The 24,514-nt window shown below is 36.6% G+C and overlaps 2 protein-coding genes across 16 annotated transcripts in view; one reads left to right on the top strand and one right to left on the bottom strand.

Moving 5' to 3' along the window:
* Mettl8 (methyltransferase 8, tRNA N3-cytidine) overlaps nt 1–22,505 on the bottom strand; it is an 87,456-nt gene extending 64,951 nt beyond the window's left edge. The window contains exon 1 of one of the 2 annotated variants that reach the window (XR_013424143.1): nt 22,057–22,505. The gene's annotated coding sequence lies outside the window, so the exon portion shown is untranslated. The remainder of the gene's footprint in view (nt 1–22,056) is intronic. The other variant, XM_021725916.3, reaches the window with a different exon arrangement.
* The window catches only part of Dcaf17 (DDB1 and CUL4 associated factor 17), a 74,060-nt gene continuing 71,929 nt past the window's right edge, over nt 22,384–24,514 (top strand). For 2 of the 14 annotated variants that reach the window (XR_013424139.1, XR_013424140.1), the window contains exons 1-2: nt 22,523–22,831; nt 23,238–23,341. Coding sequence is in view for 5 of the 14 variants with exons in the window: in XM_078017588.1 (XP_077873714.1) it covers nt 22,706–22,831; nt 23,238–23,341 (230 nt within the window). In the remaining 9 variants the exon portion in view is untranslated. The other 12 variants (XM_040294466.2, XM_040294463.2, XM_078017588.1 and 9 more) reach the window with 11 other exon arrangements.

The raw sequence follows: 24,514 nt of genomic DNA on the forward strand, positions 1-24,514 counted from the left end.
GGTTATGAACTCCCATTTTTACCCCAAATACAGATTGCAGAATCACATCGGTTACACATCCACATTTTTACATACTGCCATATTAGTGACTGTTGTAATCTGCTACCTTTCCTATCCTCTACTATCCCCCCTCCCCTCCCCTCCCATCTTCTCTCTCTACCCCATCTACTGTAATTCATTTCCCTCCTTGTTTATTATCCCATTCCCCTCACAACCTCTTATATGTAATTTTGTATAACAATGAGGGTCTCCCTCCATTTCCATGCAATTTCCCTTTTTTCTCCCTTTCCCTCCCACCTCATGTCTCTGTTTAATGTTAATCTTTTCTTCCTGCTCTTCCTCCCTGCTCTGTTCTTAGTTGCTCTTATTATATCAAAGAAGACATTTGGTATTTGTTTTTTAGGGATTGGCTAGCTTCACTAAGCATAATCTGCTCTAGTGCTATCCATTTCCCTGCAAATTCCATGATTTTGTCATTTTTTAGTGCTGCGTAATACTCCATGGTGTGTAAATGCCACATTTTTTTTATCCATTCATCTATTGAAGGGCATCTGGGTTGATTCCACAGTCTAGAACCTCAGTCTAATTGTAAGAAAAACATCAGTGAATCCCAGTAAAGCACCTGACTAGTTCTCCTCAAAACTGTCAAGATCAACAAACATAAGGGATGCCTCAGAAACCATCAGAGCCAAAATAAATCTAAGGAGATACTATGACACATTTTAAAAGCTGTATTAGAGGCTGGGGTTGTGGCTCAGCAGTAGAGCACTTGCCTAGCACGTACAAGGCCCTAGGTTTGATCCTCAGCACCACATAAAAATAAATAAATAAAATAAAGATATTGTGTCAAACTACAACTAAGAAATAAATATTTTTTTAAACCTGTATTAATCCGCTTGAGTGGCCATAACAAAATATCATTGACTAGGAAGCTTTAAAAAACAATTTTTTCTCTTAGGTATTGAGGCTAGAAGCTCAAATTCAAGGTGCTGGCTGAATGTATTCACACAGAGGGAAAGAGGGAGGGAGAGCAGGAGAGAGGGAGAAAGAGGCAGAAATGTCTGATGTGTATTCCTTTTTTTTTTTTTTTTTTTTTTTTTTTGAGATGGAGGTCTCCTTAAGTTGCCCAGACTTGTGACCTCCCAAGTAGCTAGGTTATAAGCATGTACTACAACACCCAGTTTCCCTTCCCTTTTTTTTTTTTTAAATAAGGGTACCTATTCAGTTAGAGACCCATTCTTACCACATCCGTTAACCTTTATTACCTCCATTCAGGCCCCGTTTCTAAATATAATCCCATGGGGAGTTGGGGCTTTGACCTATAAATTTTGAGGGGATATAATGCAGTCCATAATGAAAACCAACTCAGAGTCAAGAGTGGGCTGGCCTTAGGATGGCATGGTACAATTTTAGAATGAAACCAATCATGAGGTAGGAAAACCAGGAAGATAAAAAAGAAGTTATGACCCACTGTTAGGTAGTTGGATTAAATTTCATTTGAACCAGTTCCTTCCGTTTTTTTTTTTTTTTACCCACCCCCCCAGTTATTGAGCCAATATATTCCCTTAACTGTTTAAATCAGCTTGATTTTTCTGTTAGCTGCACTCAAAAATAATCTAGATAGTAAAACAGTACTTAATTTCTTCTACCACCTGGTAATTTAGCAGCAAAATATTGAGTTTGAACTCTGTCAAAGCTTGTAGGACAGAAAGTAATGGAGATTTGGGATGGTGGAGCTGAGAGAAAATATAACTAGCGACCATGAAGTAAGACCATGTGTATTAGAAAAAACTGATAAAGAGGATGAAAAGACAATAGGAGGGATCAGGTGAGCTGATGGACTCCATGTGGCTGAAGAAACCAGGGGAGGGGGAAATAAATAGGAGGTACTGGTTAGTAACCAGGCCATCTGAGTTTGCTAACCTCTGCTCCTAGTAAGAAAAACAATAACACTTAGATCACTTTGAATGAGAAATTCTAAAGATGTGGCTGAAAACACAAGGCCACAAACACCTTCAAAGGAGAAACATTTTGGCATTGACAAAAGCTAAAACATAGATTTCATTCATTATTTCATTTTAATCTTCTGAAGGTTAGTATAAAAAGATCTCCATCTCTTGCTCTTTTGAACAGTCTCCCACTGGGCATATCTCCTAAACAGGGTTTGTCAAAAGAAGGTCCTAAGACAGTTTTTTAAGTTATGTTTTATTATGTTTATAATCTTAAAGTAAAATGAATAGAAGCACATGTATAATTGCTACTTTGTTTCAGTGCCTATGTTTGCATTTATGATCTTGTGAGCAACAAGGAGCACAGAAGTAGTATGTAAATGATGCATCTGAGTATATAGCACACTGTAAAAATTTCTGCAGTATTTTGAAAAGAGAAAAGCAGTAAGGTAATTGAGCAGACAGCATACAACTGCATAGATGGGCTGAAGTCAAAAGAATCTGTTGGTGATGGTCACTGCCTTGTTTATAATGGTAGTAGCAATTTAGCTTCAGAAAAACATCAGCAGTCACACTATAATGCTGCAAGTTGTATTCGTTTTGTGAATGTATTTATACTTTTTTTTTAACTTTATGGCTGAATATGAGCTCTATGCACAGAGACTTTATACCCATATTTCTGTTTATAAACAATATAGTAAAAACATTTTAAGTCAACCCAAGGGTATAAGAATGTTTCTCTGTTAGAGCCTTACATCTCAACATTAAGAAATATAGTACTAAAAGGTTCTATTCCAGAGAAATCTACTCTTACTTTTCCTTAGTAGAAGAAATACTCCAAGTAGGGTGGAATCACTTCACCTCAATTCTCCTTGGAAAGCAATTTCAAGTAGAGGTGGAAGAGTCTGAACTAAGTTGAATACAGGTTAGTTTGACACTCTCTGGCATTAAACTTGATTTTGCTGACTTCAATTTCCTGAATGAAATGTGGCTAATAAGATTATTTCAAAAGAAAGGAAGCTTCCAGGAGGTCATACATGTAGCACAGTACTGGGTTCATGGTTAAGTGTTCAAAGTTAGCTGATATTACTTACTGTTCTTATTAGTCTGGCTGTCCTAACAATTCCCACAGGACTTCATGAATACCACAAGGTTAAGCCTTCCACTAAGATGATTTTTAAACAGCTCTAGTAATCCCAACTTCCCAAGGAGGTCAAAGACTAATTTATTAATAAAGTTAAGTAGAAGAGTAGAAAGAGTGCTGAACAGAGAACCAAGTTCAACTTCTGGTTCTGCTACCTATTATTCATGATTTTGGGAAAATTACTTACTTAGCCTAAACCTACAAGCTCATGTATAAAATGGAGGTGATTCCTAAGTCACAGAGTTCTTATAAAGAAAATGAAAAACCATGTGTTGCTTCACAAATAAAAAGTGAAATAATTATTCAATGAATTCTCTAACATTTTAATGGACACTTCTTAAAGTTTGAAAAGGAAAAAAATAAACACAATGAAATCAATAATTAATTCCCACATCTCATTGTCTAGAAATCCTGCTGAGTGGTCAAGTAGGACAAGTTAAACTAAAAGTAATATCAAGTATCTTAGTGCAACACTGCATGCAGGAAGCAAAACATGTGGTTCCCCAATGTTCCATTTCCTCCCTCCCTAATAAACAGCACTGGGTGAAGATCATGTAGATATAGCATAGATGGGGAAATGGTCTCACTGTCAAGGAGCTTGGAAAAACAAAGACACCTACTTATGATACCTTGGGGCTGAGAGTGGAGAGCTTGGAGTGGAATGGTACAGACTCAAGTAGACAAAGTGTCTCAACCGAGGTCCCCCAATAAAAGAGCCCTCTGAAAGGAAGCTCTTGGGCTAGAAACACAGCCACACATATGAACATGGCAGGGGGAACTGTAATCCCACCTCCAAATGGCACTGGGCAGCTTCTCCCCATGATGCCTTCCAGATAAAGCCTTGTAGTTGCCTATGGTCAGCCCAAAGGGAAACATGTAGGATTTCCACCTTGTGCGAAACTCCTCATGTACCCAAAGAAAAAGAAAATACAATCATTCTTTACTGAACACATAATAAACTTTATCCCAAGAAACCATATAAACTTCAAAAGAATAAATAAATTTTAAATATAGTTTAGGCCTAGGGATGTAGCTTAGTTGGTCCTGTAGCTTGTCTAACATGCATGAGGCCCTGGGTTAGATCCTCAGCACCACACACATAAAAAGGATCTAAAAAGTCTACGAAGAATAATACCACAGCAGGCTGCTTAATTATAATAATTAAGAATATAATTATTAATTATTTTCTTAATCTCCAAAGAACTGTTATCATTAGTTTGGCTCAAGGAACACATCAAACCTTAGTAATCTCCAACCTATGAAAGGTCTTATTCCTAAAATCCTTTGTAAGATAGTTGTTAACAGCTCAGAAGCACAATTTCTATAAGAACATTTTAAATGGTAATTAAGATACCAGGCTAGTTCACACATGCTTTTTAAATCCATAATGTGGATGAAAAGAAATGTGTTTGTTTATTTCAAATGGTCTTAGAAAACTGGCAAATTCCATTTTCCCAAATAGCTGAAACACTGCCAATCCATACTGCCTGGGGCAACTTGAATCTTATTTAATACAAAAACAATCTGATTAAATGATGATTCTTTTAAAACAACAACAAAAACAACAAAAATCATAAAATCTGTCAGCTATCTTTCTGCCATCTGACAACATAATGGGTGTCTAGAAGGTAATGTTATTTAACTAATCACTAGAGCAGTACTCAAAACAAGTGTTGTCCCCTCAAATAAGTCATAATAGATATTATAATTTATTATCATAATAGGAAAACAGTTCTGATATGCCATTTTCAGATAATGTCCTCATAGCAAGCTATTATTCTTTTTCATATTCTCAATGGTGGTAAACTCTTTAACTTTAGAATAATATCCTTTGTTCTCAGAGTAAGTTGTTCTTGTATAAACCCCAACATAACCAGCTTGGAAGATCATATTCATTAAGATAATAGTTTCTGGTATGTTCTTTTTCTTAGTTTTCAACAGTCGAATCTCATAAATCATGTTCACACAGTACATACTGTAATACCACAAATGATAGTATCCTTAGTACATGCTCTTTTAAGAAGCCAAAACTATCTGGAAATATGAGTCAAATGTTTTCAAAAGTGGGTTTTTCTTTTTTTAAAACAGAAAATATACATGGGAAAAGAAAAGATCCCTCTATAAATGCAATAAAGATAGTATAAAACACCTAGCAATAAACAGCCAAAAATGCACAGACTGATGCTACAAAGAAAGCTAGTCTGTCTCTTCAGAGGGACATGGAAGACAGTTTTAGTTTTAATAAACAGTACATGGGTTTCTGAAGCTGAAGACTCATTACTGTAAAAATGTAAATTCTCCCCAAAATCATCTATGAAATTAAAATATAATTCCAGTTAAAATTCCAAAAATGTTCTTGGGGAACTTGAACAAATAATTTAAGAGTTCATCTGGAAGAAAAAACATGCAGAAAGTGCCAGGAAAATAGTGGAGGGAAAAAGAGTGATGTTGGTTGTAGTAGGGTGGGGTAGGGCTAGGAAGTATGCTTGCCCTTCCAAACATTACAAAACAAGTAAATTCAGGCTATGCCTCTAATGCCAGGATTTAGTTATTACAAATGGAACAGAATAAAATTTGAGGAACTTGCCAACACATATGTAAGAATATATACATATTTATTTGTAATACAACTAGGATTTCAAATCAGCAGGTTAAAGCTGCCCTATTCAGAGAACTATATTTAAAAAATGGACTACCACTTGGGGAAAAAAAGTTATATCCCTACTCCATATCTACATATCTAACATAAAAACAAACTCTAGATAAATTAACCTTTTAAAAGTAAAAAAATCATATCTTAATAGGCCTAGAAAAATTACAGGTAAATATTTCTAAAAAGTGAGGTAGAAAAGACTTCTAAGCATGATATCAAGTCATGAAGTATAGAAAAAGAAAGAAAAAGACAAATAGATTGCTTACACAAACATGCAGGAGAAAATACGCTATAAAAGATGGTGAGAATATCTGTAAAACATTACAATGTGTTACTATTAACGTATAAGAAATGTTCAGAAAATAAGTAAAATGACTCAGTAGAAAATATGCTAATGCCATGAACAACCATTCACAAAGGAAATACAAATGCCCACTAAACATTTATGAATAACTTGGGAATTCTTTTCATAAGTCAGAGAAGGCACTACTCAACCTGGCTTAAGTAATAATAAAGGAATAATATACTTTATAACTGGAAGTGCAGGGTTGAGCAAGTTCCAAATGTGGCTTTGTCTGCAATTCTACACCATCATTAAGGATCCAGGTTCCTGCCATTTCCCTTTCTTGCTCTTCACGGCACCACCTTCATCCTAAGATCAGGTCCCTTTGCTAGTAACAAAATGGCTGTAGCCAGGGTAGCCATTACACCAAGAGCAACGGCTAGAAGAAAAAACTCTCTTTCTTTTTATCTCTTTTAGGATAACAAGCTCCCCAGCACACTTGCTCTCAAATTTCACTGGCCAGAATTGGATCACAAACTATTCCCCAATAAATGTCTGGGGAGAGAATGAGTTACTATGACTCTCTTAGCTAAAGGTTCTCAAAGTGTGGTCCTTGGATCCCTGGAGGCTCCCAAGACCTTTTCAAGAGATCTTCAGAAGATTAGAATTATTTTCATAATAGTATCAACATGTTAATTGCCTTTTTTTTTTTTTTTTACTGCCTTGACATTTGCACTGATGGTACACAGGCAATATGGATAAAAGGGCTAGCACCTGAGCCTGAATCAAAGCACTGGCAGATTATATTGAAGGTTCTTGTCTTCATTAACCATGCACTCACAGGGAGAAAAAAAAAAAAGCCAGTTTCATGTAAGCATTTCTTGAGTAAAGCAATAAAAATTGCTTTCATGGAGCACCATTTTGACTTTGACATTTTCTCAAAAATAAACAAAGTAATAGTCAGAAAAACAACTAATACCATTTGTTGCCCTTGATAAAATTCAGGCTTTTAAGCAAAAATTAGAATTCTGAAAAACCTGTGTCCACCACTGTGAGCATAATAGCTTTCTAGTACTTACATACTGTTCTGATGAGAATAAGATATTTTTGATAGTGTATAATGAAATGTGTCAACTAATATTTTCCAGATGACCAAGATATGATGTTACAAAATCATGCAAGGGGAGTGAAAGATCACTCAAAGTGCAAAATAGACCAATGGATCTGAATGCAGCAAAATACAAAATTGTTATTTACATGGCTTCAAATTTTAGAGTGAAGTAAACTTTTTTTTTTTTTTGGTGATACCAGGATTAAATCCAGGGGCTCTTCACCACTGAGCTACATTTCCAGACTTTTATTTTACTTTAGAGACAAAGTCACACTATGTTGCTGAGGTTGGCCTCAAACTTGTGATCCTCTTTCCTCAGCCTCCTGAGTTGTTGGGACTATAGGTGTGTGCCGATGCAACTGGCTGCAGTTAACCTTAAAGAAACTACCACATAATGAAATTTGGCGTAGCATCAAAGCAAAATAACCATACTCTTCTGAAGAGACTATTACAGCATTCCTCTCCCTTCTATCTATTTATACATCTGTGTGATATCAGATTTCTTCATATATATCAATTAAAATAACAGAAGACGCAGAAGCAGATATAAGAATCCAGTTTTCTCTTAGGCTAGACATTAAGAAGACCTGCAAAAATGCAAAACAATGCCAGTCTTCTAATGAATTTCTTTCTTTGGGAAAATATTTCATATAAAAACGTTATTCATGCTATCATGAGAATGCTATTTATTACTATTTTAAAAAGATTTAATAAATATTTAATTTTTTTCTTAGGTTTAGTTTCTAATACAGTAAACATCTATAGCTATGAACAGAAGGAAGAAAAAAATGCTCTTTGGGGGCTTACATAATTTTTGAGTGCCATTGTCTTAGATTAATTTTCTAGAATGACATAACTAGTAGAAACTACACCATAAATAAATAAACAAATAAGCAAGCCAGGCATGGTGGCACACATTTGTAATCCCAGCTACTTGGAAGGCTGAGGGAGAAAAATGGCAAGTTCAAGGCCAGCCTCAGCAACTTTGCAAGATCCAACCTTAAACAAAAGGACTGGGGATGTACCTCAGTGGCAGAGTGTTTGCCTAGTATGCACAAGGCCCTAGGTTCGATCCAAGCATCACGAAAAGAAAAAGTGCAACCATTTCCTTACCATCATTGTGGCAAAGATGAAACGCTGTGATCAGTAGTGGACAGGAACAGGTATCCTTCCACACCGAGGGAGACTGAACTGAGACTTTTCTGAGGGGAATTTGATGATGTGTATGAACATTTTTAATAGGAAAAAAGCAATAAAAATTCCATTTTTCATTCTAAGAATATAATCAGAAGAATGCATTAAGGATTTGTCACAGCATTTTTTATACATAATACTGAAAAACTACAATGCAAATAGTCATCTTTAGAGGATTGAATAAAAAGGAAATTTATGTAGCCACTTAAAATGTTGCTAAAAAGATAAAATTTATTGATATGAAAAGATGTCCATAACTTGGTAAGTGGGAAAAAATAAGGTACAAAAGAGTCTATATAGTTTGATCTTGTTTTTAAAAATTAACACATATTTGTCAAGAAATATACAAATGCATAGAGAAAATCCAGGAAAATTTATAGTAGTTTTCTCTGATTGAAAGGCTCATAGAGAGGTTCGTATTCTTTTTATATATCTTGAAATGTTCTTTTCTCTAAGTAAATTCAAATTACTTTTATAATCATAAAACAAAATACTTTTTAAATCACCAGGTACACAAATTCTATATAATAATTGTTAGTAGAAGATCCAAAAATTTTCCTGGTAGTCACCCATTTACATGAAGGAAAAATACTTATGATTACTGATCAATCTGTAAGAGCCTGGTTAGTAGGACCCAGACAAAATGCTGTATCCAGGATCTAAAGACCCTGGGGCAAAGAAGTTCCCAGAAAGGTGGCTTAAAGACCAAATGAGGCAAAGGGTTGCAGATGCTGATGAAGGTGGGACCAAAAAAAACCCCTGCCTGTAGAAAGAAATGATTAGAAAAGGAAGAGGCAGAAAACATACTACTGACCCACACTAGAATGCCAAATTCCAATTATCTAGAAACTTACTATTCAACTATGGCAGATATTTTGCCACCTTGTTTTTCTGCTTTTTTACTCAAAGTTATTTTAACTGTATATATTTATAGATGTAGTGTGGTACAATGACACATAATATATACAACATGTAACGATCAAATCAGTATAATTAGCATTTCTATGTACAATACCTTTATCATTTGTGTTAGAAACCTTTTGTACTTGGTCTTCTAGTTCTTTTTTTTTTTTTGTCTTCTAGTTCTTTATAAAATAAATTGTGAAATAGTTACTCCACTGTGCTATAGAACAGTATGCCTATTTCTTCCTAGTACCCGCTATCAGATCTCCTTCTATCCCTATTCTCCCTCCCCCCATTCCTAGCCTCTAGTGACGACTGTTCTACTCTCTACTTCTAAATTGCTGTTAAGCATTATGGCTGCTCTCTCTATCCACTTGGTAACTGATTTTCTGATGCGCCATGATCTTTTCATTTATAGTACTTGTTAATCATCAGATAGCAAACACAGATGGCCCCATAAGGTTTGCCTATCCTCGCGCTGTCCCTGAAGCCAGCTCCTGGGAAGACTTGTGCACCCTCTGCTGGTCAGCTCCACAGCAGGACAAGAGGTTCTGTGTTAGGAGGAGACAGCTTCCGAAATCACAGGGATTCATCTTTGCATACTCCAATAATTTCAGTGAAGAATTTGGGAGTCATTTCCCCAAACTGTTACTTGAAAGAGATAACTCTAGATTAAAACAAAGGAAAAAATCATAAAAGCTAAAGTGCTATGAGAAAATATTCCATCCAAAGCATTGTAGGTTCAAGTAATTTCTCTTTGTTACTTAATAATTAAAGTATCCAGATGACAGCAACATTTAATATGACTATAAGGCTCCTTTAGAACTTAACTCTGGTTGAAAACCCAAGAATCATTACAACAGATGATATCTGTATAGGTTTTATAACTTACAGAGAGCTCTCAAATTCATCTTTATACCTAATCCTCATGAGGATTAATAAGGAATCTACTGAAGACTGAGAATGTTATTTCTATGCCTTGAATATGAGGTGTCCCCTAAAAGCTTCTGTGTTAACACAGGAATTTTCAGAGGTGAAATGATTAGATTATGAAAACTGAAACTTAGTCCATCCTAATTTGAATAAACTAACTGGATGGTTACTGTAAGCAGGTGGGGTATGGATGGAGGAGGCAGGTCACTAGGGGCATGCACTGGAGAGTTCATCTTCCCTGTTGCCCCTTCCCCATCTCTGTCTTTCTATCTCTCAGCTTTCTGGCCACCATGAGCAGAGCATCTTTCCTCCCCATGCCTCCCCATGGTATTCTGCCTTACTTCAGGCCCACATCAGTGGAGTGGGCCATCCATGGACTGAAGCTCTGAAACCACGACCCAAAATAAAGTTTTCCTTCTCTAAGTTTTTCTTGTCTGATGTTTTGGTCACAACAACACAAAGCTGACTAACACAGTTAACTCCAGAATTACTGTGTGGTATGTCTATGCCTATAAAAAGTAGATCCTGTCAGGCTCTGTATCTTCTGCATTCACTTAGTTACTACAACTCATGAAGCATGAAACTGGGTTAAAGTCTTGGTCCTGCTTTCTCTTAAATCTTTACAATCTTAATAATTTCCCTTATAATAAGCAAAACATTATGGATACTGTTTTGTTGGAAAACCAACTAAAATATTGGTCTGCTGAAAGAGAGATGCACTAAATTCATCTATAATCACAGAGATTCCCCCAAACAAAAGAACAGAGAGTTAATAATTGGAGAACCAATTATAGTGTATGCTTTTGTCATTTACTCTTAGTCCTTTACAATATATACTAACCCATTTAGTCATCCCAAGAATCTATTCAATTGATAAAGAAATTGAGGCACAGAGAGGTTAAATAATTTTAGTTAATTAGGGTAACAAGGGTCACACGGTTAGTAAGTGGTGAGACTCAGATCAGGCTGAGGCTGGAACTTGAGTTCATCTTGTTGACCACTAGCTGTGATCCCTCTATACAGAAGTGTCTACCAGATTTCTGTTGTATTTTGGCAGGGCAGGGGGACCAGGGATTGAACCCAGGGGCACATCCCCAGCATTCTTTCTTTGTGTGTGTATTTTATTTAGAGACAGGGTCTCACTGAGTTGCTTAGAGCCTTGCTAAATTGCTAAATTGCTAAGATTATTAGATTATAACATAATAGTACTTTATTTATTTTGTTGCTCAAAGTGTTCCAGCTTGACCACTGAAGGCTCTTTCAGTTATTTTCAATATCCTTCTGATACACCCCATCATTTTTTTTTATTTTGAGTACTTTCTTTGGCATTATAGGATGCTGCAGGCTCATCTTATTTACTCCTTGAGCCAATCCTAAAATCAGCCATTTCTCCAAAAGTCTTTGTTTCCTTTATTAGAGAATAGTCTGGAAACTGGGTATTGTTCCTTGCTATTAAGTTATCTTTGTTTTTGGCCCTCACAATGGACAAAAAAAGGAAATATATTTGGGTACAATAAACCAATTATGTACACATACCTACATACTTAAAAAATTTTTGGATGTAGGTGGTCACAATACCTTTATTTTATTTATTTATTTTTATGTGGTGCTGATGATCAAACCCAGTGCCTCACACGTGCCAGGTGGGCACTCTACCACTGAGCCATGATCCCAGCCCCATATACCTATATTTATAAATGTTTTTATATGTATCTATTTCTATCAAAGTCAAACTAGAGATGACACTAATATTTAATTCTGACCTATTTTACATGGTTCATGCTAACTTTCTGTTCTTGCTTATTTATAGTTTCCACTGCAACAGTAAGAAACACAATTCTTAACACCACCATCCAATTATTAATTGTTCCATTCCAGTATACATATATAGTGGCTTCAGAATCATTAACCCACACTTCTGTGGAAAACTACTAGCTAAAGTATAGGGTTACATACAGTTCCCATTACCATTAATTTTTTGTGGGTTTTTTTTTGTTGTTGCTGTTGGTTTTGTTTTGTATTGTTTTTTGGTATTGGAGATTGAATTCAGTGGCATTTTACCTCCGAGTTACACCCCTGGTCCTTTAAAAAAAAAGTTTGTTTTTTGACACAGGGTCTTGTTAAAGTTGCCAAGGCTGACCAAGAACTTGCACTCCTCATGCCTCAGTCTCCTGAATTTGGGATTACAGGCAAATGCCAGCACACCAGGCTTGCCTTAGTCTTACACAGTTATTCATGTCAGCACTTTTTCCATGGTCCCTTTTAGTGGGATCATTGCCTACATTTGTAAATACAGTTTGGTTTTGGTACAGTCTGTATTTCGTACTGGTATCCTTACTGCACCTAAATTATTTTTTACATTGTGCATACATTAAGATTCTCTCTGAGGTTGAGGGGTATAGCTCAGTTGTAGAAGATGTGGTTAGGATGTGAGGCCCTTAGTTCAATCCCTAGCACACACACACACAAAAAAAAAAAAAGAAAGAAAGAAAGAAAGATTTACTCTGTGCTGTAACTGTAGGGGTTTTATAGTATCATATACCCATCATTTTATACAGTATCATACAAAATAGTTTCATCAACCTAAAAAATCCTTGGTTAATCAACACTCTCTCCTCTGTTTCTGTTACATTCTTCTAACAGATAATATACTTTCATTCTTTCCCCTTATACCATGTTCGTATTTGTAAACATATGTGATCTCACTTCAATCCTAAATGTTTCCACTTAGCAGATGACTGAATGAAACTCAAGGAGAGTAAGAGGCTCACTCAACATCTCAGTAAGTGGCACTGGCACTAGAACTTGTGCCTTCTAACTCCTGGTATGATGCTCTTTCTACTACACAATCCTTTCTTCTTTTCAGCAGCAAGTGGATGGCTGTGCAGTGAGACAAGAATAAAAGGTAGAAGTGGTGGTAAGTGGTCATTTAAATTATATCTCATATTAACTAAACCTTTCACACTAAAAACATGAGAAAGTGGAATTCTAATTCTGGAAATTTGGTGAACTTGACACCTTAAAAAATTGTTATACAGCTCCCAAAATGCTGGATAAATTAATTTTAAAAAAATATCTTGTTAAATACATCACTGAGCCACCAAGAAAAACAAATCCTCAGAAACCAAATTAGCAAAATTGCAGAGCTGAATGAGTATTGAAGCCAGCAACTACCCAAAGCCTACAATGTATGAAAAACAAAGCATCACAGAAATTCATCTGAATAAGCTCATTTGATTAACATTAAGAAATATATTTATGAATTTTACTGCATTATCAAATTAAAGGTAAAAATCATCTCACCTTAGCAGCTGAAGAGAAAGCATTTGATAAAATACAACATCCATTCATGATTAAAAATCAAATAAAAATTTAACAAATGTGGAATTGAAAAGAATTTCATTAACTTGATAAAGGGAAGCTGCCAATTACCTTGTCTTCCTTAATGGCAAAATATTGAAAGTATTCCCTTTATAAACATGAATAAGACAAGGATGCTCATTAACAACAGTTCTATTCAAGAGTGTACTGGCCACCATGGTAATAAAGGAAAGAGAAACATAAAGTCAAAGGGTTGAGAAGGAAAGAGAAAAATTTTCACAATTTCCTGAGGACACAACTATCTACACAGAAAATCTTCCAAATCCTACTAATGATGATAATTACTATTAAAGATAATGTTTTTCAAGATTGCTAAATAAGAGACCAGTTATACAAAAAGATAACAGCATTTTTATATAATAGTAAAATATAATTTAAAATCCTGATTATGTGGTATATATACACAATGGAATTTTATTCAGCCATAAAGAAGAATGAAATAATGGCACTGATGGTAAATGGATGGAAATAGAGAAAATTATGCTAAGTAAAATATGCCAGACTCAAATAATCAAGGATTGAATGTTTTCTCTCATATGTGGAAGCTAGAGCAAAATAAGGAAAAGAAGGTGGTTGGGGAGGGTATTGGATATCTTAAAGGTACAGGAAATATCAGTAGAGCAGAAGAATGAGAATGAAGGAGGAAGGAAAGGAAAAGGGGAAGAAATAGGGAATGAATTTAACAAAATCATATTATATTCATGCATAAAGGTACCAAAGGGAATTTTCCATATATATATGTGTATATAGATAGATATGAAAGGAAGTTTAATAGAGAAGGGAGAAGAGGGATAGGGAGGAGGGAAGTAAAGGGGAGAAGGGGATTGAAATAAAATTTCTTGCATGTATGATTTTGTCAAAATGGACCCAAATACGTTCTAGTAAAATATATACAAGTTATAATACTGTACAAAATATATTTGAGAAGATGCAAAATGTGCAAATCCCTTAAAGAAAATATTATAAAACTTAATTAAAAGACAAAGAAGATCTAAATAAATGGAGAGATACACTATCTTCACAGGATAATTTGATATGGGTAATTTGTCAGTTTTCTTCAAATTGATACACAGATTTAATGTCATCCAATTCAAAATTCCAATAGGTTTTCCCTGAAATGTAAGCTGATTTTAAAATGTGTATGAAGCTGGGCACATTAATGCATGCCTTTAATCCCAGTCATTCAGGAAGCAGAGGCAAGAGGGTCACAAGTTCAAGGCCAGCCTGGGCAACTTAGTGAGACTCTGTCTCAAATAAAAAATAAAAAAGGGTTGACAATGTAGATCAGTAGTAGAGCACCCATGTTAAATCCCCAGTACTGCCCAAACGACAACACCCCAAAACAAAGAGAACTGCAGCAAAAACCAAAAACATATGAAAGGGCAAACAGCAAAAATTAAGACATCCCTGAAGAAGAGGAATAAAGTAGAGGCCCTACTCTCCCAGTTATCAAGTGTTATAACACTGTAGTAATTAAGTGGACAGATGCAGGCCCAGGGATAGAATGATAGAACAATGGAGGGAAAAACAGAATAGAAATAGACCCGACCATGTTATTGTTTGAATATGATTTCAGCATGTTCACCAAAGACTCATGGGCTAGAAGTTTGGTCTCTAGTATGACAGTGTTGAAAAGTTGTGGAACCTTTTAAGAGAGGGGGTCTAGTGGAAGGTAATTAGTTCACAGGGGCACCACCCTTGGGAGAGATTAATATAGTTTTCATAGCACCCTGGTTAGTTCCCAAGAGAAAAAACTGTTATAAAAAGAGGAAGCCTGGCTTTTGAATCTCTCTGGCTTCCTGTCATATTATAGTGTCTCTCTCTCTCATTTGTATTCCTACAACAATGCTACCACCATGCTATTATGTACCCAAGGGGGCCCTTACCAGAGGCCAGACAGATGGGGTCATTGAATTTTGGACTTTCAGTCTCTAAATTTGGGAAAAACATAAACCTTTTTATAAAGTATCCAAACTCAAGTATGTTGTTATAGTAATAGAAAATAGACAAATACACCATGTAAATTGTAAATTGATATGTAACAGAATTAGCACTGCAGATCTGTGAGGAAATGAGGGACTACTAAACAAATAGTTCTGGGACAAGTGGTTATTCATGTATGAAAAAAACAATAAAATGGATCCCTATTTTGTACTACATTCCAAAAACAAATTCTGTCCTCAATTAAAGATTTAAATAGGAAAGGTAAAATTTTAGAACATTTTAGGAAAAGGCGGGGCCGACATCTTCATGACATCAATTTAAAGATTTCTCAAACAACACTAACTCTAAAGAGAAATATTGATTATTTTTACTACATTTAAATTAAAAGCTTCTGGGGCTGGGGAAATAGCTCAGTTGAGAGAGTGCTTACCTTGCATGCACAAGGCCCTGGGTTCAATACCCAGCACAACAAAAATAAAAATTAAAAATTAAAAAAATTAAAAGCTTCTGTATAGTAACAAGTCTTTGGGAGAATATATTTGCAACATATATGATGGAAGATTAGTACAACAGAAGGAACATGCATAAGCATTCCACCAAAAAAAAAAAAATCCAATAGAAAATGGGCAAAAGCGATGACATGGGAAATCCATGATAACTTCATAATGTGATATAATTTTATATTGCCTAGATTGGAAAAAATGTAGAAGTCCAGCTGGGCATAGGGCTGCATGCCTGCAATCCCAACAACTTGGGAGACTGAGAAAGGAGGGTAGCAAGTTTGAGGCCAGCAAGGAAACCTAGGAAGATCCTGTTTCAAAAATAAAAAGGGCCAATGACGGATCTCAGTGGTACAGTGCCTCTGGTTCACTTCCCAGTACTGCCAAACAAACAAACAACAACAAAAAGTGAAAGTGTAACAATATACAGGCAGGCAAGGAGGTAAAGAAATGCTTGAGAGGTCTTACATCCTGTCAATGGGAACATAAAAACTGCTATAGTTACATAAAGTCAACATGGTATTACCTAATAAAGCTGAAGATGCATACGCCCTATAATCCAGTAATTCAATGCCTATGTACTAATACTCTGTGGTAAGCAAAATTATAAAATGATCTCCAAGATTTCTGCCCCTTCAGCTTCCCACTGTCACACACCTCCCATATAGTCCTTGAGTGTGGATAGGACCTGTGAATATGATGGACAGTTGCTTCTTAGATAATTATTTTATGTAAAAGCCTACACTTACCTGCTAATTGATCTCCCTACATTTCACTCCCATTCCCAATACTATACCCAAGTATCTATTTAAAGAGAATGTCCCATCACTCTATTGACTTTTTAAAATTTATTTATTTATTCTAATTTGCTATGCATGAGAGCCAAATGCATTTCAATTCACAGTACACATATGAAGCATAATTTTTCATTTCTCTGGTTGTACACAAAGTAGAGTCACACCATTTGTGTCTTCATACATGTACCTAGGATAATGATGTCCATCTCATTCTACCATCTTTCCTACCCCTATTCCCTTCTCTCTTCCTCCCACCCACTATCCTATCCAAAGTTTCTCCATTCTTCACATGCTCCCACCTCCACCCACACTATGGATCAGTATCTATTTATCAGAGAAATTCAGCTTTTGGCTTTGGGGATAGGCTTATTTCAATTAGCATAATATTCTCCAACTCCACCTATTTACCTGAGAATGCCATGATATTATTTTCTTTTAATGCTGAGTAATATTCCATTGGGTATATTCCAGTTTGTTTATTCATTCATCTATTGAAGGGCATCTAGTTGGTTCCACAATTTAGCTATTGTGAACTGTGCTGCTATAAACATTGATGTGGCTGTCACTGTAGCATGCTGTTTTTAAATCCCTCGGGTATAGACCAAGGAGTGGGATAACTGGGTAAATGGTGGTTCCATTCCAGGTTTTCCAAGGAATCTCCATACTGCTTTCCATATTCGCCGCACAAATTTGCAGTCCCACCAGCAATATATGAGTGTGACTTTTTCCCCACATCTTCACTAACATTTATTGTTGTTTGTATTCTTAATAGCTACTATTCTGACTGGAGTGAGATGAAATCTTAAAGAGTAGTTTTGATTTGCAATTCTCTAATTGCAAGAGATGTTGAACATTTTTTCATATATTTGTTGATTGATTCTATATCATCTTCTGAGAATTTTCTGTTCAGTTCCTTGGCCCATTTATTGACTGGGTTGTTTGGGGTTTTTTTGGTGTTAAGTTTTTTGAGTTCTTTATATATTCTGGAGATCAGTGCTCTATCTGATGTGCATGTGGTAAAAATTTGTTCCCATTCTATAGGCTCTCTCTTCACTTCACTGATTCTTTCTTTTTTTTTTTTTAAGAGAGAGAGAATTTTTTTTTAATATTTATTTTTTAGTTTTCGGCGGACACAACATCTTTGTTTGTATGTGGTCCTGAGGATCGAACCCGGGCTGCACGCATGCCAAGTGAACACGCTACTGCTTGAGCCACATCCCCAGCCCTTCACTGATTATTTCTTTTGCTGAGAAGAAGCTTTTCAGTTTGAATCTATCCCATTTATTGATTCTTGATTTTATTTCTTGTGCTATAGGAGTCTAATGACTTATCATCACATTTCCATAGTCCCACATCCTCTATTCTCACCTGCTTCTGATATCCGATTTTATTTTCCTCTTCTATTATGTCCTAGCCACAGAATATATTCTAACATTCCTCAGTGCTAATGTCTATAATGCTAATATATATTTTTCATAAAATCTAGGCATTGTTTTATTGACATTATAAGTAGCTATCTGTTTCCCATTTATTCCAGGGAATTTGTGGGTAACTGTTATCGTTCTGCTTTACTATGATTTCAATTGATTCTTTTTTTCTCCCTCATCCTTAATATCTTTAATAGCATAAGTTCTCTTAACTGTTTCCAAAACATATACTGAATCTGTTTACTTCTTTCCATCTCTCTTGCTACTATTTTAGTCCAAAACACTATCATCGCTTGCACCTAGAACAATGTGGCCACCTGTCTTGTTGCAATACTTTTTACCCCCCGCCCAATACATTCTCCACACTATACCCATAAAGAGTTTATTATAACACAAATTCAATCACATTACTTTCCTCCTCAAAGCCTACTATGGCTGTCCATCACAACAGAATAAAATCCAAACTCCTTACCATGGCCTTACAAAGCCCAACATGAATTATGTATAACTATAATCACCAATAAAAAAAAGGGGGATGAAGAAAGTGTGCCCAACATGATTAGGTCTCAGCCTACCACTTCAAGATTCTCTCTCTCTTGCACATTAAAGAGCTGCACTGGTCTTTTGACTATTTCAGAATAAGCCAAGCTTGTTGTTATAAGCCTTGGGAACCCTGTGCTCAAGCATTCCTTTGCCTGGACACTTACTTTAGATCTTTATAGCTTAGCTCTTCCTCATCATTCAGGGATCCATTCAGGGATCCTCTTCAAAGAGACTTTCCCTGACCACTCTGGTTAAAGCAGGGCTTCCAACCATGTTCTAGTACCTCACCCAGTTTTATTTTTCTTCTAGCACTTATCACTACCTGAATTTTTCATCTAATTATTTCCTGTATATCTTCTTCCTCATAAATAGGGACCTTGTCTAGCTTGTCTGCTATTATAACCTATGCCAAAATAGTTCCCAGGACATTGTGAATGAAAATAATTGAATAAATGAATGACCTCCTGAGGCCTTGGTTCAGAATTCTTTGTCTCTGAACAAAAGTTTAAGTTTAATAACCTGAGTGTTGTATATGTTTATTTAGTCATACTATGCTTCTTTAAGAAAAGCATATGAACAAAAAGCATTTTATTCACTTGTAAATTTACATTTCTTCTTCTTTGTCTTAAAAATATTATGGCTAGGATGGCTAAGGACTCTATAAATATAACACAGCCAAAGAATGGGAAAAAAGAAAACAAAAGAACCAAATTATGTTAAAATTCCCAAACTAAGTTGTTTCCCAATCATAAATGTATCTGTTCATGCTATTTTCCTTTAACAAATGAAAAAATATCTATTTTATAGGTGGAACTTTTAGGGATTTAAGATTTTGGAAAGTTAGTTCTTCTTCTTAATGTTATAATTTCCATTTTGATTTGATTATCACTACCTGAATAAGGGGAGACTAAATCTGCATCTATGTTAAAAGTACTTAAATAGATTCCTTATGGTCACATGTTCCTATAGGTCATTTATTCATCAACACACATGTGCATTAACCACATTTTAGGCAATGTGCTAAAGAGGCAGAATGACTTACTACTGTTTCTGCTCAGGAAGAGAAACATGGAGGGACAAAACAAGGCTACTTATATTAAGCTCGAGAGGTCAGGAAAAGGGTCTGAGTGGAACTCTTGACACCTGGGAAGAGTGTTGCCATAAATGCATAAGAGATAATGGGGAAGGAGTTCCAGAAAAAAGGGGCAAATATCAGAACCACAGAGCACATGTGAGGGATGGCCAAAAAGATGAGGCTGAAGTTAATGAAGTGCCCTGTATTCTTCACTAAGGCATTCTAATCTGTGCTATTAGGTACTTATATGGACCCTTAGGGATTTGTACATACATTCTCAAGATTAAGATTTCTGTAGGAGAAACCTTTCACTTTCAGTCTGACAAAAACTGAAAAGAAGGGGAAAAAAAAGATTTTTTTAAAAAAGGGTACTCTGGGTCATCTGGATGACCACTTTTAGTTGAGTGTTAACAAGATTTCAGTTCACACATATGGTTCAGACACATCTGTGTCACATTTGTTGCACCACTTGTCATTGGTGCAGGATGAAAAAGAAATGGGAACTATTATACATAAGTGACATTTTCAAATGAAGGTTCAGTGAAGTTATGAACCAACAGGGTACAGTGATGCATGCCTGTAATCCTACCTACTCAAAAGCCTGAGGCAGGAAGATTTCGAGTTCAAAACTAGTCTTAGGAAACTTAGCAAGATCCCATCTCAAAATAAAAAATTAAAATGGTTGGGAATATAGAGAAGTAGTAAAGCACTCCTGGGTTCAACCAAGTAAATAAACAGAAGTCATGACACACCAAATAAAGGAAATTTTTGCAGTGGTTTAACAAAGAAAGGAACATCAAGTGATCTCTTGACACTAGGGAAAATGGATAGACTTTTCAATAAGGAAGAGGTTCACTTTGAGAAGTCTTTAGATCCAGCAAAATATTCTTATTAGACACAACGAGTAAGTATTCATTTGAATTTATTGATTTTATAGTTTTGCTTCATTTTTAAATGTTTAGGTGTTATAGTTGTATAAAAATACAATATAAAGAGTTTATACTTACTTTCATACTTGATTTCATGTTTAACATACTGAGATATTTTAAGTTAGAATGGAGGATCCTGGGTATCAGTTCTGGTTTGAGAAATTCTGCTGTAAGAGACAGGGAACCACTGAAAGATTGTAACATGAGAACAGCTTTGTACTTTAGAAAAATCACTCTGGAAGAAGGGAGCATTGGAACTGAAAGTACCAAACTGAAAGAACAGTTAGGAGGCTACTTAATAATATGATAAAAATGGTAAGGCCCCAAATTACTCAATGAAATAAAGATGAGACAATAAGAGAACAGAAGGACTTGGCTGTGGGTGAGGTAAAGGGAGACATCTAGATAGAATGACTCTGCTTTGGGTGTTTGGTGGTGAGATAAAGACCACAGGAAGACAAACAAGTGAAGGCAAAGAGGAAGGAGAAAAGAGAGAGATAATGAGTTCAATTCAGCAATGACTTGAATTTCATTCCAGCCAAAGAAAATCCAGTTATGTTTTCTGGGTTCTAGTTTTCTCAGTGACAGCTGCATTCATGAATTACCAAATTAACTATTGTAGCGCTGTCTAAAAATAAAGCACTCCACTGTATGCTCTAAATAAGTCATGGAAATCAGCAAAAGCCAAGCTTGAAGGAAATGCATCAAGGTTAAAAAGAGATATGATTTTTTTTTTACTCAATTTAAATTGTGACCCAGCGCACTCACCAGTACTGTAATTTTTGAACTGCCAGTCAGACATGATCACTCACCTTCCTAGAACACCTAAGAACTAGATGGAGATGCAAAGACCTCTCTCAGGGACCTACAACAAAACAATGGGACAACTTCTAGCTTAAGGTTATTGAAATTTTAGTGCACTGGAAACTTTGAACATATAGGCAGGGCTAGTTAACAAAGTATGCTATCTTTTACTTACAGAAATCAACGTGGAATATCTTAGGTAGTCCTATAAGAATGTAAGCATTTTATTCCCTTTAAGTGGGGCAGGGTATGGGATTGGAAGGGAGAGGAAGGAAAACGCAGCAATTATCGCAATACCATTTTCCGCAGGCCACACAAAAGGCGGGCCTCTGAGAAGAGTAATTCAATCCTAGTTTGGTGGGAAAGCATCATCTTCCACCACTAATCATAATACAAAAGCAAAGTGTTTATACAAAGAAAATGTTTAACAGTTAACCTCATCCACGACGTCTAACGAGCGGCTGAAGGGAAAGCCGCGGGGCGTACCTTTGGAGAGTGGTCACACTCGACACAGCCCCTGCGGGCGCCTGGCTTGAGCCTCCCAAAGCGAAAGCCAGGGGCGGCAGGAGACCGGGTACCAGAGAAGCAATGACCCCTGAGTGCAGCCCAGGAAACTGGACCAGGAGGCGGCAACACAGCGCCCCCAGGGGTCTTCCCCGCGCGCCGCTACCAACCCAAGAAAGCTCTGGAGCCGCACAGCGCAGCCCACACCTTTGCTGGACCCAAGAGGGCGTTCTGGAGGCGGGGCCGCGGCATGCTGGGGCGGGGCTGGGGCAAGAACGCATTTCCTGTTGCCTGATGGGAGTTGTAGTCCAGGAGGAAGCCAGCGTGCCCTGGGAACTACATTTCCCTCTGAGGTAGCGGCTACGGCAGGCCGTGAGGTAAAGCGACTTTGCATTGTCCGCGGGCGGAGAGCGTCTTAGGGGCAGGACAGGAAGGGGGCGTTTTTTTTTCTTCCCCTCTTCGCGTTCAGGTGGTGCGTACTTTGCGTTCCCTCGCCCAGTTACTGGGTACCCAGTACCCGGCTACCCGGTTAGCTTTCTTAAGATTCGGAGGTAGCTGTTTCTGCCCTACGTGGGAGTGAGGGGCCAGCCCCTCTTCGGCCCAGCCAACCCTGCGGGCCGATCGCTCATCCATGGGCCCAACCCGGAAGCCCAACGTGTGCCGGAGGCTGAGTCGCCGGGCTCTGGGCTTCTTCGCGCGCGACGCAGGCGTGGTGCAGAGGACGAACCTGGGCATCCTTCGGGAGCTGGTGTGCCAGGTGACCTCCCGCCGGTCGCGGGCAGAGTGGAGGCAGCGGGGCACCTGTGGTCAGACTTCCTGCTGGGGTGCAGTTTTTGCATTCTAGGCTCCCTTTTGAGTGTGTTTCATGTGACGGGAAGGGGGAATACGTGTCGTGCACCTGGGGGATTAGTAAATAGGTGTTAATAGGGCCGCCATATGGTTTTAGTTTTAAGCTGCTTATGCCTTCCTGCAAACTGTGTTTCTAAAAGTTGGGCACCCAGTTTAACCTAGACGCGAGGGCAGGGTGAGGAAGAATTCAAAATGTTTTTAAATAGCATATGTGAAATTACTTTGAAAATGATATATTTACCCTACTTAAAATGGATGCACAGAGTAGAAACTTATGAATTCTTTCCTAAACCGAAATCCCTTGTATTTTTCAGGAAAGTACTAAATTTAAGAATGTTTGGACAACTCATTCCAAGTCACCTATAGCTTATGAGAGAGGAAGAATATATTTTGACAATTATCGGTGCTGTGTTAGCAGGTAAATTTTTAGTGATAATTTTTCAGACTGTTGATCTCATCAGTAAGTTTTATAGAATCACATGCCTACATTAATGTACAGGAAAATAGAAGAAAGGGAAAATAGGTCCGAAATAAGACTAGGCAGTAAAATGCACGTAATTTAAAAATCTTAAGTCTAAAATTGTGGGTTTCCTCTTTAGAAATACTATATTAAAGCACAGCTGCATTTAATCCAGGCAAAATAATACATTTCCCCCCACATTTTTATCAGTGCATGATAGTTGTACATAGTGATGGAATTTGTTGTCATATATTATTATGCACACAGCATAGCAATATAACTTGTCTAATATCACTCCACAGCACTTCCCCCCTCTCTTCCTGCCTCATTGTTTATAAAACTTAAAGATACCAGAGTCCTGAAAGCTGGTTACTATGTAATTAGATGCTACTTTTTTAAGAGAAAAAATTTCAAACAAAATAATAGTATTTATAGATCCAGAATGTTTAACAGTTAACCTCAACCACAACAGTCCAACATGAGGCTACAGGGAAAGCTGCAGTGAATCCCCATATACCCATTACCTAGAATTAGAAACTATCAAGATTTGCAACACTCTCTTTCTCTCATCCATATCCCCTTTCCTTTACCTCTATGCTAGGTATTTTAAAGCATATTCTTGACATGCTTCAGTGTGTATCTCTTAAAAAGTCTTGGGCATTTTCTTTTTAAGAACTTTATTAAGATAGTTATATACCATACTATTTCTCCATGAAAAATGTACAATTGATTTTTTACATTCACAGATACACACAGCCATCATCATAATTATACATTTTCATTGTTGTAAAACAAAAAAGACAATCTTGAATGCTGTGATCCTAAATTTAGAAATCTCCCAAAATCAAAATCCCCAAAATTATAATCCTAAGAGATTTAAATGCCAAATGTTGAAATTTTAAAAGCCAAAATCTCAAAAACTGTAATACTTATGGGCAAAAGACTATAAAAGAAGGCTAAAAAGCCATATTCAGGGCAAGGGAGGGGACTAGTGTATTTTTGATTGTATACAGGACCATTTCATGGGTAGTACTGGTATCAACAGAATGTTCCTATTTTCTCCCTCTTTTATAACACAACACCATTAAGTTTAAAGATATCTTTATAACACCATTGTCATTGATATAAAGA

The sequence above is a fragment of the Ictidomys tridecemlineatus genome, chromosome 7 (assembly GCF_052094955.1).
Source record: "Ictidomys tridecemlineatus isolate mIctTri1 chromosome 7, mIctTri1.hap1, whole genome shotgun sequence".
Classification (NCBI taxonomy): Eukaryota; Metazoa; Chordata; class Mammalia; order Rodentia; family Sciuridae; genus Ictidomys; species Ictidomys tridecemlineatus.